Source organism: Scyliorhinus torazame, chromosome 27, assembly GCF_047496885.1.
Source record: "Scyliorhinus torazame isolate Kashiwa2021f chromosome 27, sScyTor2.1, whole genome shotgun sequence".
NCBI lineage: Eukaryota > Metazoa > Chordata > Chondrichthyes > Carcharhiniformes > Scyliorhinidae > Scyliorhinus > Scyliorhinus torazame.
In genome coordinates, this window is record NC_092733.1 from 18,756,865 (window position 1) to 18,770,545 (window position 13,681).

A 13,681-nucleotide genomic window follows, 5' to 3' on the forward strand; every position below is an offset into this window, starting at 1 on the left:
GTTCCTAGACTATCTCGCGGAGCGTTAGGAGGTGGTCAGCAGCAGCAGCCCAAGGGCCGGGGGGGGGGGGGGTTCTTTTGGGGTGACATTTGGGTGAAGGTGGGGGGGTTTTCCCTATTTGCGTTTTTAAATGTTATATCGGGGGTTATTGTATCTGGGGGAAATCCAATGTATAATTTCTGATTGTTGTGTTTTTGTTTCTTTCTTTTTATTGGGGCGGGGGGGGGGGGGTTTGTTGAAAATTTGTTGAAAAATTTGAATAAATATATATATATATTTTTTTAAGTGTCACAAAGATGTGTAGCTTAAGTGGATTGGCCACGCTAAATTGCCCCTCAAGTGTCACAAAGATGTGTAGGTTAAGTACGGGCATGGGGCGGGGGTCTAGGCGACCCTCTTTCGGAGAGTCGGTGCAGGCTTGATCGGCCGAAAGGCCTCCTTCTGCACTGTAGGGATTCTACATATGTTGCCAAAACCACGACAAAATCAAATCAAATTATGAAATAATTGGCAGATTTCTTCAGTCCGGCAAAATCTTCTTAAGCAACCACTCCCCTCCAGCACTGACAATGTGTTGAAATGTCACAGAAGCAATCCTGGGGTTTCCTGTCCTCCCTAACAATCGCCTCCCTGACCAACATCCAACAATGCCCACATCCTGGACTATTTCCTGCAATGTGACAACAGAGCCGAGAGCAACAATAGCAACAAAAGTACAAAGGTCAGCACATAAAAGCTGCCTAAGAAAAGGGAAACCACACCAAGAGGACACACGCCAAGTTCCTTCCAGCGAAAAGTCGCAAGAGGTTGAAACGTTTCATTATTGAGAAGGCGGACCGCAGGACGAAGGCATCTGGCCTCGAACACCGTCGAGGCGGAGGAGGAGGAGGAAGCAGCACTGTTCAGGCAAGGCCGGGCTTAACAGAAGGAAGGAGGCAACTGGAAGCCATCCTAGTGCAAAGATTCTTCATCCTTTTAGTTTTATTGATATTTTCTTTGCCTCTCAAACACCCTTTTCCCTGTGTGTTGTCTGTGTGTGTGTGTGGGTGTGAGAGCGTGTAGGTGGGGGAAGTTAGAAAGGAGAGGGGGTTCGGGAAAGGGGTATTAGGCAAGTCAGTTACATTGTCAGTTTAATTATTGTGCATTTAAAATGTACAAACCTTTTGACTGCAGTTAATTGGGCCCAGTCAAGTTCCGCAGGTGTTTTAAAATAACAGATAATTTCACTTGTGTTGTGTGACGCTGGGTCAAGTGGGGCTGGAATTGAGCGCACACTAGTCATAGACATAGAATTTACAGTGCAGAAGGAGGCCATTCAGCCCATCGAGTCTGCACCGGCCCTTTTTGTAACCCAGCAACCCCACCCCAACCCCTTTGGAACTTCGGGCAATTTAACATGGTCAATCCACCTAACCTGCACATCTTTGGACCGTGGGAGGAAACCGGAGCACCCGGAGGAAACCCACTCAGATATGAGGAGAACGTGCAGACAGTGACCCAAGCCGGGAATCGGACCCGGGACGCTGGAGGGAGCTGTGAAATAACAGTACTAACCACTGTGCTACCGTGCCCCCCACCCCCTGCATCAATGTCCAGGGCATCGTGACAGCATCGAATCAAAAAATGTATGAGATTTTTTAATCCCGTTTAACAGGGTTAAGAGGGAGGGGAAAGGTCACAGTGTAAAGTTGCTGAACTCAACGTTGAGGCCTGGGGGCTGCGATGTGCCTAATCGATTAGGAGATGCTGCTCCTCCAGCTTGCGTTGGGCTTCACTGGAGCATTGCAGCAGGCCGAGGATGAGACATGTGGGCATGAGACCAAGGTGCCGAGTTAAAATGGCACGCAGACTTCCGGGTGCGGCTATGCAGAGCTAGGTCGCATATTCGGTAGCTCCCGCTTGGAACGGACTTTTGGGCTCTTTTGCAGGGCCCCCACGGCATTTGTTTGACATTTCCCGGAGTGGGAAGAGGACTGCAACACTCCCCTGACAGTGTCCCCCAGGAGTGTTGTGTCTTTTGGCTGCCAGGTCCGGCAGAAGCAGTGGAAGATTTGGCTGCAATCAGGATAAACAGGGCCCCTTCCAGCATGCAAGCAGGGGAAGGGCAAGCTTAAAGCTGCAAACTGACCTGAGGGCCTTTATCAAAAGTGAATTCTAACAGCAGAGGGAACAACTGTGAAAAGATATCACCAGGGCCACTGAAGAAGCGGGGACGAGGCTTCCGGTGGCGGCCGTGGAGGAGTTGGTCGCGCATTCGGCAGCTCCTGTCTGGAACGGACACTTAGACCTTTTTCAGGTGTTTCCACGGACATTTTGGGGCAGATTGGTGAAGAGAACACTGCCAAAAGTATTCCCTCTCGAGATTTTTGGGCTCTTTTCAGGGCCCCCAAGGGCACTTTTTCGACGTTTCCCGGTGTGGGAAGGAGTTAATAATAGTTCCCCGTCAGTATATAGCTTTAACTAGGAGCGGGGTGACAAAAAAGGTGGTGGTGGACCAGAAGAAGGGAGGGAAGAAGGACAAAATGGGGGCGGGCGGAGACCAGGCAGCGTGGAGGCAGTGGGTGGAGGAGCAACAGGAGGGTATCCAGCACTGCCTCAGAGAGATTAAAAAGGACCTGCTAGAGCCGATGAAGGCTTCTATTGATAAGCTGCTGGAGACACAGACGGCCCAGGGGGTGGCGATCCGAGAGGCTCAACAAAAGATCTTGCACGAGGCGCTCCACATGAAATGGCAGGAGCGGTTCGAGGAGATGGAGAATCGGTCGAGGCGGAAGAATCTGCGGATTCTGGGCCTCCCGGAGGGGCCGGACGTGGGGGCCTATGTGGTCACCATTTTAAACTCGCTGATGGGAGCGGGGTCCTTCCAGGGGCCCCTGGAGCTGGAAGGACCATAGAGTGTTGGCGAGGAGGCCCAAGGCTAACGAGCCTCCGCGGGCGGTGCTGGTGCGGTTCCATCGGTTCGTCAATCGGGAGTGTGTGCTCAGGTGGGCCAAGAAGGAGAGGAGCAGCAGGTGGGAGAACGCGGAGGTTCGGATATATCAGGACTGGAGTGCGGAGGTGGCAAAGAGGAGGGCCGGGTACAATCGAGCGAAGGCGGTGCTGCACAGGAGGGGGGTGAAGTTTGGCATGTTGCAGCCGGCGCGACTGTGGGTCACCTACAAGGACCGGCACCATTATTTTGAGTCTCCGGAGGAGGCGTGGGCCTTTGTTCAGGCCGAGAAGCTGGACACAGACTGAGGCTCGGGAAGGGCGATTGTGGACTGCGGTGGATGTGTTATGCCTATTTTTGTTTCGGGGGGGGGGGGGGGGGGGGGGGGGGGGGGCCTTTGCATTGTTTTGGGTTTCTTTTTCTCTGTGTTTTTCTCTTTCGGGTTGAGGAGGGTGGATGGGGCGGGTTGGGCACTGTTTTGGTTGGTGGTGGGGCCTGGTAGGTGGAGCGCGTGGGATTATTTTCCCGCGCCGAAGATTGGGGGGGGCGGGACCGGGGCAGGGAAGCGAGGATTGTTTCCCGCGCTTAGAACGGAGGGGGAGAGCCTGTGAATGGGGAACGGGAGAGGAGGGTGTGCCACACAATGGGAGGAGTCGAAGGGGAGGCGGGAGTGGCCGGGGTCAGAAGGAGTTAGCTGACTTGCAGAAGTGCAATGGGGGGAGTAAACCAGCTAGGATGGGCCCTAGCCGGGGGGGGGGGGGGGGGGGGGGGGGGGATCGAGTTGCTGCTGCTAAGGTCAAGGAGGAGCTGGAGCGAGTGTGGGGGGGGTCCAGTCGGGGGTATGCCGCTGTGGGGAACGGGCCGGGTGTGGGGTGCGGGGTGCGGGCGCGTGGCTGGCCGAGGAGGGGTCATGGCTAGTCGGCGGGGGAGGGGGGCAGGTAGTCCCCTAATCCGGCTGATAACCTGGAATGTAAGGGGACTGAATGGGACGGTCAAGCGGGCCCGCGTGTTCGCGCACCTGTAGGGGCTCAAGGCGGATGTGGTTATGCTCCAGGAGACACACCTGAAGGTGGCAGACCAGGTAAGACTGAGGAAAGGGTGGGTAGGTCAGGTGTTTCACTCGGGGCTAGATGCCAAAAATCGAGGGGTGGCGATCTTGGTGGGAAAGAAGGTGTTATTCGAGGCGTCGAGCATTGTGGCAGATAATGGCGGTAGGTACATAATGGTAAGTGGTAAGTTGCAGGGAGAGAGGGTGGTACTGGTCAATGTGTATGCTCCGAACTGGGACGATGCGGGTTTTATGCGGCGTATGTTGGGTCGGATCCCAGACTTGGAAGTGGGGGGCCTGATAATGGGGGGAGACTTTAACACGGTGTTGGATCCTGCACTGGATCGCTCCAGGTCTAGGACGGGTAGGAAGCCGGCGGCGGCTAGAGTGTTGAGGGGATTTATGGACCAAATGGGAGGGGTGGACCCTTGGAGATTTGCAAGGCCGGGGTCTAGGGAATTTTCATTCTTCTCACATGTCCATAAAGCTTATTCTCGAATCGACTTTTTCATTTTGAGTAGGGTGCTGATAGCGAGAGTAGAGGATACCGAGTATTCGGCAACAGCCATTTCGGACCACGCCCCGCATTGGGTGGACTTGGAGGAGAGGGACCAGCGCCCGCTGTGGCGCTTGGAGGTGGGGCTGTTGGCGGACGAGGAGGTGAGCGAGCGGGTCCGAGGAAGTATAGAGAGGTACTTGGAGACCAACGACAACGGGGAGGTCCGAGTGGGGATGGTATGGGAGGCACTGAAGGCGGTGTTGAGGGGAGAGCTGATCTCCATCAGGGCCCACAAGGAGCGGAGGGAGCAGGGGGAGAGGGAGAGGCTGGTGGGGGAGATGGTGAGGGTAGACAGGAGGTATGCGGAAGAACCTGAGGACGGATTGTTGAGGAAGAGGCGCAGCCTCCAGGCCGAATTCGACCTGGTGACCACCAGGAAGGCGGAGGTGCAGTGGAGGAAGGCCAGGGGGCGGTCTACGAGTATGGGGAAAAGGCAAGCCGGATGCTGGCGCATCAGCTTCGGAAGCAGGACGCAGCTAGGGAGATCGGGGGAGTTAAGGACAGGGGAGGGAGCGTGGTGCGGAGTGGGGTTGGCATCAATGTGGTCTTCAGGGACTTCTACGAGGAATTGTACCGATCCGAGCCCCCACGGGAGGAGGGAGGGACGGGCCGTTTCCTGGACCAATTGAGGTTTCCAAAGGTGGAGGAAGGACTGGTGACGGGACTGGGGGCCCCGATTGGGCTGGAGGAGCTGATCAAAGGGATAGGAAGCATGCAGGCGGGGAAGGCACCGGGGCCGGACGGTTTCCCGGTCGAGTTCGATGAAAAATATATGGACCTGTTGGGCCCGCTGTTAGTTAGGACCTTTAATGAGGCAAGGGAGGGGGGGGCTTTACTGATCTCCTTGATCCTGAAGCGGGACAAGGATCCCCTGCAATGTGGGTCTTACAGACCAATTTCCTTGCTAAATGTAGATGCCAAGGTGCTGGCGAAGGTCTTAGCCACGAGGATTAAGGATTGTGTGCCGCAGATCATCCATGAAGACCAGACGGGGTTTGTGAAGGGGAGACAGTTGAACGCGAATGTGCGGAGGGTTTTGAACGTTATCATGATGCCGGCGAGGGAGGGGGAGGCGGAGATAGTGGTGGCGATGGACGCTGAGAAAGCCTTCGATAGGGTAGAGTGGGGGTACCTGTGGGAGGTGCTGAAGAGGTTCGAGTTTGGGGAGGGGTTTGTCAGGTGGGTTAGGCTGTTGTACGAGGTCCCGATGGAGAGTGTGGCCACAAATAGGAGGAGGTCCGAGTACTTTCGGTTGCACCGTGGGACGAGACAGGGGTGTCCCCTGTCCCCCCTGCTCTTCGCACTGGCGATTGAACCCCTGGCTATGGCACTGAGAGAGTCGAGGAACTGGAGGGGGTTGGTGCGGGGTAGGGAGGAGCATAGGGTGTCGCTTTATGCGGACAACCTGCTGCTGTATGTGGCGGACCCGGTGGGAGGAATGCCAGAGGTAATGAGGATGCTTAGGGAATTCGGGGACTTTTCGGGGTACAAGCTCAATATGGGGAAGAGCGAGCTGTTCGTAGTTCAGCTAGGGGACCAGGAGAGGGGGATTGGCGAGCTCCCACTAAAAAGGGCGGAGAGGAGTTTCAGATATTTGGGGGTCCAGGTGGCCAGGAGCTGGGGGGCCCTGCATAGGCTTAACTTTACAAGGCTGGTGGAGCAAATGGAGGAGGAGTTCAAGAGGTGGGACGCGTTGACGCTGTCCCTGGCGGGTAGGGTGCAGTCAATCAAAATGACGGTGCTCCCAAGGTTTTTGTTCCTGTTCCAGTGCCTCCCCGTGTTTATCCCGAAGGCTTTTTTCAGGCGGGTTAACAGGAGTATAATGGGGTTTGTGTGGGCGCGAGGGACTCCGAGGGTGAGAAGGGTGTTCCTGGAGCGGAGTAGAGATGGGGGGGGCTGGCGCTGCCCAACCTCTGTGGGTACTACTGGGCCGCCAATGCGACAATGGTACGCAAGTGGGTGATGGAGGGGGAGGGGGCTGCATGGAAGAGGCTGGAGACGGCGTCCTGTGTGGGTACGAGTCTGGGGTCGCTGGCAACGGCACCGCTGCCACTCCCTCCAAGGAGATATACCACGAGCCCGGTGGTGGTGGCGGCCCTCAAAATTTGGGGGCAGTGGAGGCGGCATAGGGGGGAAGTTAGGGCCTCGGCGTGGACCCCATTACGGGGGAACCACCGGTTCGCCCCAGGAAGAACAGGTGGAGGGTTTTCGGGGTGGCACAGGGCAGGCATACGAAAGTTGGGGGACCTGTTTGTGGACGGGAAGTTCGCGAGCTTGGGTGAGCTGGAGGAGAAGTACGGGCTCCCCCCGGGGAACACCTTCAGGTACTTACAGGTAAGGGCGTTTGCCAGACGGCAGGTGGTGGAATTCCCACGGCTACTGCCACACACAGTACAGGACAGGGTGCTCTCGGGGGGTGGGTGGGAGTGGGGAAGATCTCGGAAACTTACCAGGTGATGCAGGAAGAGGCCTCGGTGGTGGAGTTGAAAGGTAAGTGGGAAGAGGAGTTGGGAGAGGAGATCGAAGAGGGGACGTGGGCAGATGCCCTAGGGAGGGTGAACTCTTCCTCTTCGTGCGCGAGGCTCAGCCTCATACAGTTTAAGGTGCTGCACAGGGCACACATGACCGGGACAAGGACGAGCAGGTTCTTTGGGGGTGAGGACAGGTGTGTTAGGTCCTCAGGGAGCCCAGCAAATCACACCCATATGTTCTGGGCATGCCCCGCGCTGGAGGAATTTTGGAAGGGCGTAGCGAGGACAGTGTCGAGGGTGGTAGGATCCAGGGTCAAACCGAGCTGGGGGCTCGCAATATTTGGGGTGGCAGAGGAGCCGGGAGTGCAGGAGGCGAAAGAGGCCGGAATTCTGGCCTTTGCGTCCCTGGTAGCCCGGCGAAGGATTCTTCTTCAGTGGAACGATACGAGGCCCCCAAGTGTGGAATCCTGGATCAGCGATATGGCAGGGTTCATTAAATTGGAGAGGGTGAAATTCGCCTTGAGAGGGTCGGTACAAGGGTTCTTTAGGCGGTGGCAACCGTTCTTAGACTTTCTGGCAGAACGATAGACATTGGTCAGCAGCAGCAGCTCGGGGGGTGGGGGGGCAGGTTTACTTTATTTTTGTTTATGTTATTTACACTGGAAGGGTCTGTTGTCTTAAGTCGTGGTGTTAATGTTAATTTATTATTTAGGTACGGGGGGGGGGGGGGGGGGGTTTAGGGGGTTGCTTTTTTAGATTGTGTTTTGTACTTAACCCTGTTGGGTTCTTTTTTCTTTCTCATTTTGTTATTGATATTTTATGAAAACCTTTAATAAAAATTATTTTTTAAAAAAAGAAAATGGCGCGCGACAGGTAGGTGGGGGGGGGCCGGGTTGACGGCTGAGCAAAGGTGTTCCGCAAAGAGGTCACCCAGTCTGCGCTTCGCCTCGCCAGTGTAGAGGAGACCGGGTTGGGAGCAGGGCTAGAGGGGGTCAAATTACGAGAAGAGATTACACAGATTGTGTTGGAATTTAGAAGGTTAAGGGGTGATCTGATTGAAGTATTCAAGATATGATGAGAGAAAGGCAGAGTAGATAAACTCGTGCCGCTGGCTGGAGATTCTAAAACGAGGGGGCATAGTCTAACAAGTAGGGAGATGTTAGGAAGAACTTCTTCGCTCAAAGGGAGAGATTTGGAACTCTCTCCCATAAACAGCAGTTGAAGCTGGAACACTTGTTAATTTATTTATTTTTAATATAAATTTAGAGTACCCAATTCATTTTTCCCAATTAAGGGGCAATTTAGCCTGGCTAATCCACCTAACCCCCACATCTTTGGGTTGTGGGGGGCGAAACCCACGCAAACACGGGGAGAATGAGCAAACTCCACACGGACAGCGACCCAGAGCCGGGATCGAACCTGGGACCTCGGCGCCGTGAGGCAGCAGTGCTAACCATTGCGCCGTCGTGCTGCCCAACTGTTCTTAATATTAACCGGAGATGGACAGATTTTTGTCAAGCAAAGATATTTAGGGATACGGGCCAAAGGCAGGTGTATGGAGATAGGCCACAGGTCAGCCATGATCTCATTGAATGGCGGGACAGGCTCGAGGGGCCGAATGGCCTACTCCTCGTCCTACTAATATAGAAAACTTGCAATGTAGATCCTTTTCTGCTACGCCTTAAACTTGGTCACAGATCATCCTTTCCCATCTCTTCCCAGCCCCCACCAAACATCAATATGTCCAAAGGGAAACCGGAGCACAGCAGTATATTCACTTCACCGCTCCTGTTCCAGTTCCTCAGCTCTAATGGGTGGACTGGCCAGAAAGAGAAAAAGAGAATTCAAATGAAATGAAAATCACTTATTGTCACAAGTAGGCTTCAAACGAAGTTACTGTGAAAAGCCCCTAGTCGCCACATTCCGGCGCCTGTTCGGGGAGGCTGGTACTGGAATTGAACCGTGCTGCTGGCCTGCCATGGTCTGCTTTAAAAGCCAGCGATTTAGCCCAGTGTGCTAAACCAGCCCCTGGTTTCTGAACTTTTCCCCAAGCTCTGGCGGCCTCTCGGGGAGTGATCGGCTCACCCAGTGGGACGTTTCGGGACACGCCCTGCCTTGAATGCAAAGCAGCTGACACACTTTGGGAAAAATACATTATGGAGGTACATTACCCGATCAAACTCTCCACCTCCTTCAGCGATTTCTCGGCTTCAGAGAACTCGTTTCGCGCTTTTTCTGCGGCTGTAAATAGGAGGAGGTGCAGTTAGCCAGGGAGCAGGGTTCATACAGCATTGCACAGCATTCAAAGAAGCACGGCACAACTTCTGTTGTGACAGTAGAGGTGCGAACGTATTTGGAATTCGTTGGTCAATGCAGGAGGCCATTCAGCCCATCGGGTCTACACCGCCCCTCTGAAAGAGCACCCTACCTTGATCCACTCCACCCCCACCCCCTAACCCCACTTTTGGATACTAAGGGGTAATTGCACGTCTTTGGACTGTGGGAGGAAACTGGAGCACCCGGAGGAAACCCACACAGACACGGAGAGAAAAGTGCAAACTCATTAGAACGCAAGCTATAGAAGCAGGAGTCGGCCACGAGCCTGCCCCGCCTTTCAACATGATCCTGGCTGATCTAGGCTGGCCTCAACCCTTTTTCTGTGCCATATCCCCATGAGCCCTCTATTCCTCGATCTATCAAATATTTATCCAGCTCCACTTTAAATACTTCTCATGATTCAGCCTCCTCCACCCACCGGGGCAAAGAATCCCAGAGATCCACCACCCTGTGCGATAAGAAATTTCTACGCGCCTCATGTTTTCAATGACCAGCCCTTTATTTTGTCGGTATGTCCCCTTGTTTGAGACCCTCCCACCTGGTGAAAACATCTCACCATCTACCCTGTCGAGCCTCCTCGGGATCTTGAACGCAGCGGTGTAAAAAGCAAGCCACATGTCTGACAGCCCCCACTCCTTAAAAACGGGAGCGGCCTTTCTAACGAAACCGCCTCATCGCAAAGCTGAAATCATTTACGTGCGATCAGGCTGGTGCATGGTCAGCTCATGGGACAGCTGCTAGGAATACGCTGCACAGCTGCATGCGGGGGAGACACTGAATTCTTTAACGGAGCTGAGAGTACCCAGCACCAGTGTGGAACGGCAACACACGTGCCAGCAACTCTCCAACAGTCAACCTCCTCCCCGTGCAAAGTATTCTGCTCAATTTCCATCAGTCGCAAAACATTTACATAGCTGCGCCTGTTGCTGCGTTAATCGGATGGGATATTAAATGGAAGACCTGTCTGCCTGCTCAGTATCGCACTGTCTGGAGAGGAGCAAGGCAGATTTCCTACTCTTTCGACAAGAAAGCATCAACAAACGCCATTCATTGTAGATCTCATGGTAGTTCATTGGCCGGCCTATTAATCTAGAAGTGACGACACGTCCCAGGTCATTTTTGCTGGCTGTGTTGTTTAACGTCCTGAGATGTGCCACGCAAACGCGACTGGGAAATAGCCTCCAGCGTCTCCCTCTCTCCTCCGTCCAAACCAGGTCCGCCTCCCTCATCTGTCTCGACCGTCCGGCGTACCAGAAGGAATTAGGGGGTGTTGCGCACCAACATCCTTAGTTCCATAAGCAACACGAGATGCAAGTCACCAGGACTGGTCCCACGGAGGTGCAGTGGGTTAGCACTGCAGCCTCCCGGTGCTGAGGTCCCAGGTTCGATCCCGGGTCACTGTCCGTGTGGAGTTTGCACATTCTCCCCGTGTCTGCGTGGGTTTCACCCCCACAACCCAAAGATGTGCAGGGTAGGTGGATTGGCCACGCTAAATTGCCCCTTAATTGGAAATAATGAATTGCGTACTCTAAATTTATTTTTAAAAATGATTGCCCAGCACCCGCGAGCTGAAAAAGGCGAGCCGAGGCATCAGCCAGGGAGGAGTTTTCTACAGAGCGGGATCACGGAAAAGACCCAGCTTGGGGTACAGTACAACGCCTCCCACTATCCAAGGTTCCACTGGCATTCGATGGGCTAGTACATGAGGAATGGCGGCGTGGGCCCAGCAAACGTTGCTGCATTTGGGACGGGGATGACAGGAAGCTGGCAGCAAAAAAGAAAATCGCAACTCAAGGGCTAGTCACTCGGTGCCCGAATAATACAGCACCTTTGACCTCAAAACATTCCAAAGAACAAGAACAAAGAAAAGTACAGCACAGGAACAGGCCCTTCGGCCCTCCAAGTCTGTGCCGACCATGCTGCCCGTCTAAACTAAAATCTTCTACACTTCCTGGGTCCGTATCCCTCTATTCCCATCCTATTCATGTATTTGTCAAGATGTCCCTTAAATGTCACGATCGTCCCTGCTTCCACCACCTCCTCCGGCAGCGAGTTCCAGGCACCCACTACCCTCTGCGTAAAAAACTTGCCTCGTACATCTCCTCTAAACCTTGCCCCTCGCACCTTAAACCTACGCCCCCTAGTAATTGACCCCTCTACCCTGGGAAAAAGTCTCGGACTATCCACTCTGTCCATGCTCCTCATAATTTTGTCGATCTCTATCAGGTCGCCCCTCAACCTCCTTCGTTCCAGTGAGAACAAACCGAGTTTATTCAACCGCTCCTCATAGCTAATGCCCTCCATACCAGGCAACATCCTGGTAAATCTCCACTGCACCCTCTCTAAAGCCTCCACATCCTTCTGGTAGTGTGGAAACCAGAATTGAACACTATACTCCAAGTGTGGCCTAACTAAGTCTCCATACAGCTGCAACATGACTTGCCAATTTTTATACTCAATGCCCCGGCCAATGAAGGCAAGCATGCCGTATACCTTCTTGAGTACCTTCTCTACCTGTGTTGCCCCTTTCAGTGACCTGTGGACCTGTACACCAAGATCTCTCTGACTGTCAATACTCTTGAGGGTTCTACCATTCACTGTATATTCCCTACCTGTATTAGACCTTCAAAAATGCATTACCTCACATTTGTCTGGATTAAACTCCACCTGCCATCTCTCCGCCCAAGTCTCCAAACGATCTAAATTCTGCTGTATCCTCTGACAGTCCTCATCGCTATCCGCAATTCCACCAACCTTTGTGTCGTCCGCAAACTTACTAATCAGACCAGTTACATTTTCCTCCAAATCATTTAATATACTACGATCAGCAACGGTCCCAGCACTGATCCCTGCGGAACACCACTAGTCACAGCCCTCCAATCAGAAAAGCACCCTTCCATTGCTCCTCTCTGCCTTCTATGACCTAGCCAGTTTTGTATCCATCTTGCTCACCTCTGATCCCGTGTGACTTCACCTTTTGTACCAGTCTGCCACGAGTGACCTTGTCAAAGGCCTTACTGAAGCCCATATGGACAACATCCATTGGCCTGCCTGCATCATTCATCTTTGTGACCTCCTCGAGAAGGTGCCGTGTCCGACAGCGGCGGGTTGCAGCACCGGCCGAGAGGAGGATGCTCTCAGGGAACAGGGCCTGGACCACGGGGGGGAAAAGAGTGCACCACCCAGCGAGCCATGTTTGGTACCGCGGGCGAACGTTACCACGTGAGCAGCATGGTAGCATAGTGGTTAACACAATTGCTTCACAGCTGGCACAGTGGTTAGCATTGCTGCCTACGGCGCTGAGGACCCGGGTTCGAATCCCGGCCCTGGGTCACTGTCCGTGTGGAGTTGGCACATTCTCCCCGTGTGCGCGTGGGTTTCACCCCCACAACCCAAAGATGTACAAGTTAGGTGGATTGGCCTCGCTAAATTGCCCCTTAATTGGGAAAAATAATTGGGTACTCTAAATTAATTTTTTTTTTTTAAATTGCTTCACAGCTCCAGGGTCTCGGGTTCGATTCCCGGCTTGGGTCACTGTCTGTGCGGAGTCTGCACGTTCTCCCCGTGTGTGCGTGGGTTTCCTCCGGGTGCTCCAGTTTCTTCCCACAGTCCAAAGATGTGCAGGTTAGGTGGATTGGCCATGATAAGTTGCCCTTAGCGTCGGGTGGGGTTACTGGGTTATTGGGATAGGGTGGAGGTGTGGACCTTGGGTAGGGTGCTCTTTCCAAGAGCCGGTGCAGACGCAATGGGCCGAATGGCCTCCTTCTGCACTGTAAATCCTATGCCCCCCCACCCGTCAGCATTTACCCGCATGCCAACGACAAGCTTCAGAACCGGCGAGGCAACCGGAGTCTAAGCAAGGTGGTGCTCGGTGAGGATAACGAGAGTGGTGAACGGCGATCGCACAGCAGACAGACAAATCAGCTGGGCTGGGGAGGACCGGAACCGTTCCACGAAAGGAAACGTCAGCGGCGTAGGGGGTTAAAAAAAAAAAAGAGGAAAATCTCTATCTCTCGTAAATGGGTCTCAAGTGTGCAGCTACACGCTCACAGCGGGGCCAGGCTCCAGCACGATGTGGCGCCACAAAGGCTGCAGCCTTGAGCCGAGAGCCAGCAATTTAGATTGGAAAATGCTGCATTATCCTCACAGCAGGAACCCACACCTGCTGTCCTCTGAGACAATGACATCAGCTCCAGGCAGGCTGACACAGCCACTTACACAAGCCCCGTCTTCTCCTCTGGGAGCACAGCTACTCCATATTTCAGGACAATCAATTTTTTTGGGGGGGGCGGGGGGGTTGTTGTACAGAAAAAGAAATGTGAGCAAAATAAATGCAC

General features: G+C 53.8%; 1 protein-coding gene across 1 annotated transcript in view; it reads right to left on the reverse strand.

Annotated features, from left to right (window-relative positions):
* The window catches only part of prkcsh (PRKCSH beta subunit of glucosidase II), a 91,884-nt gene that overhangs the window by 27,253 nt on the left and 50,950 nt on the right, over positions 1-13,681 (reverse strand). Inside the window, exon 12 of the mRNA XM_072491055.1 lies at positions 9,179-9,248. Within this exon, the coding sequence (XP_072347156.1) occupies positions 9,179-9,248 (70 nt within the window). The remainder of the gene's footprint in view (positions 1-9,178; positions 9,249-13,681) is intronic.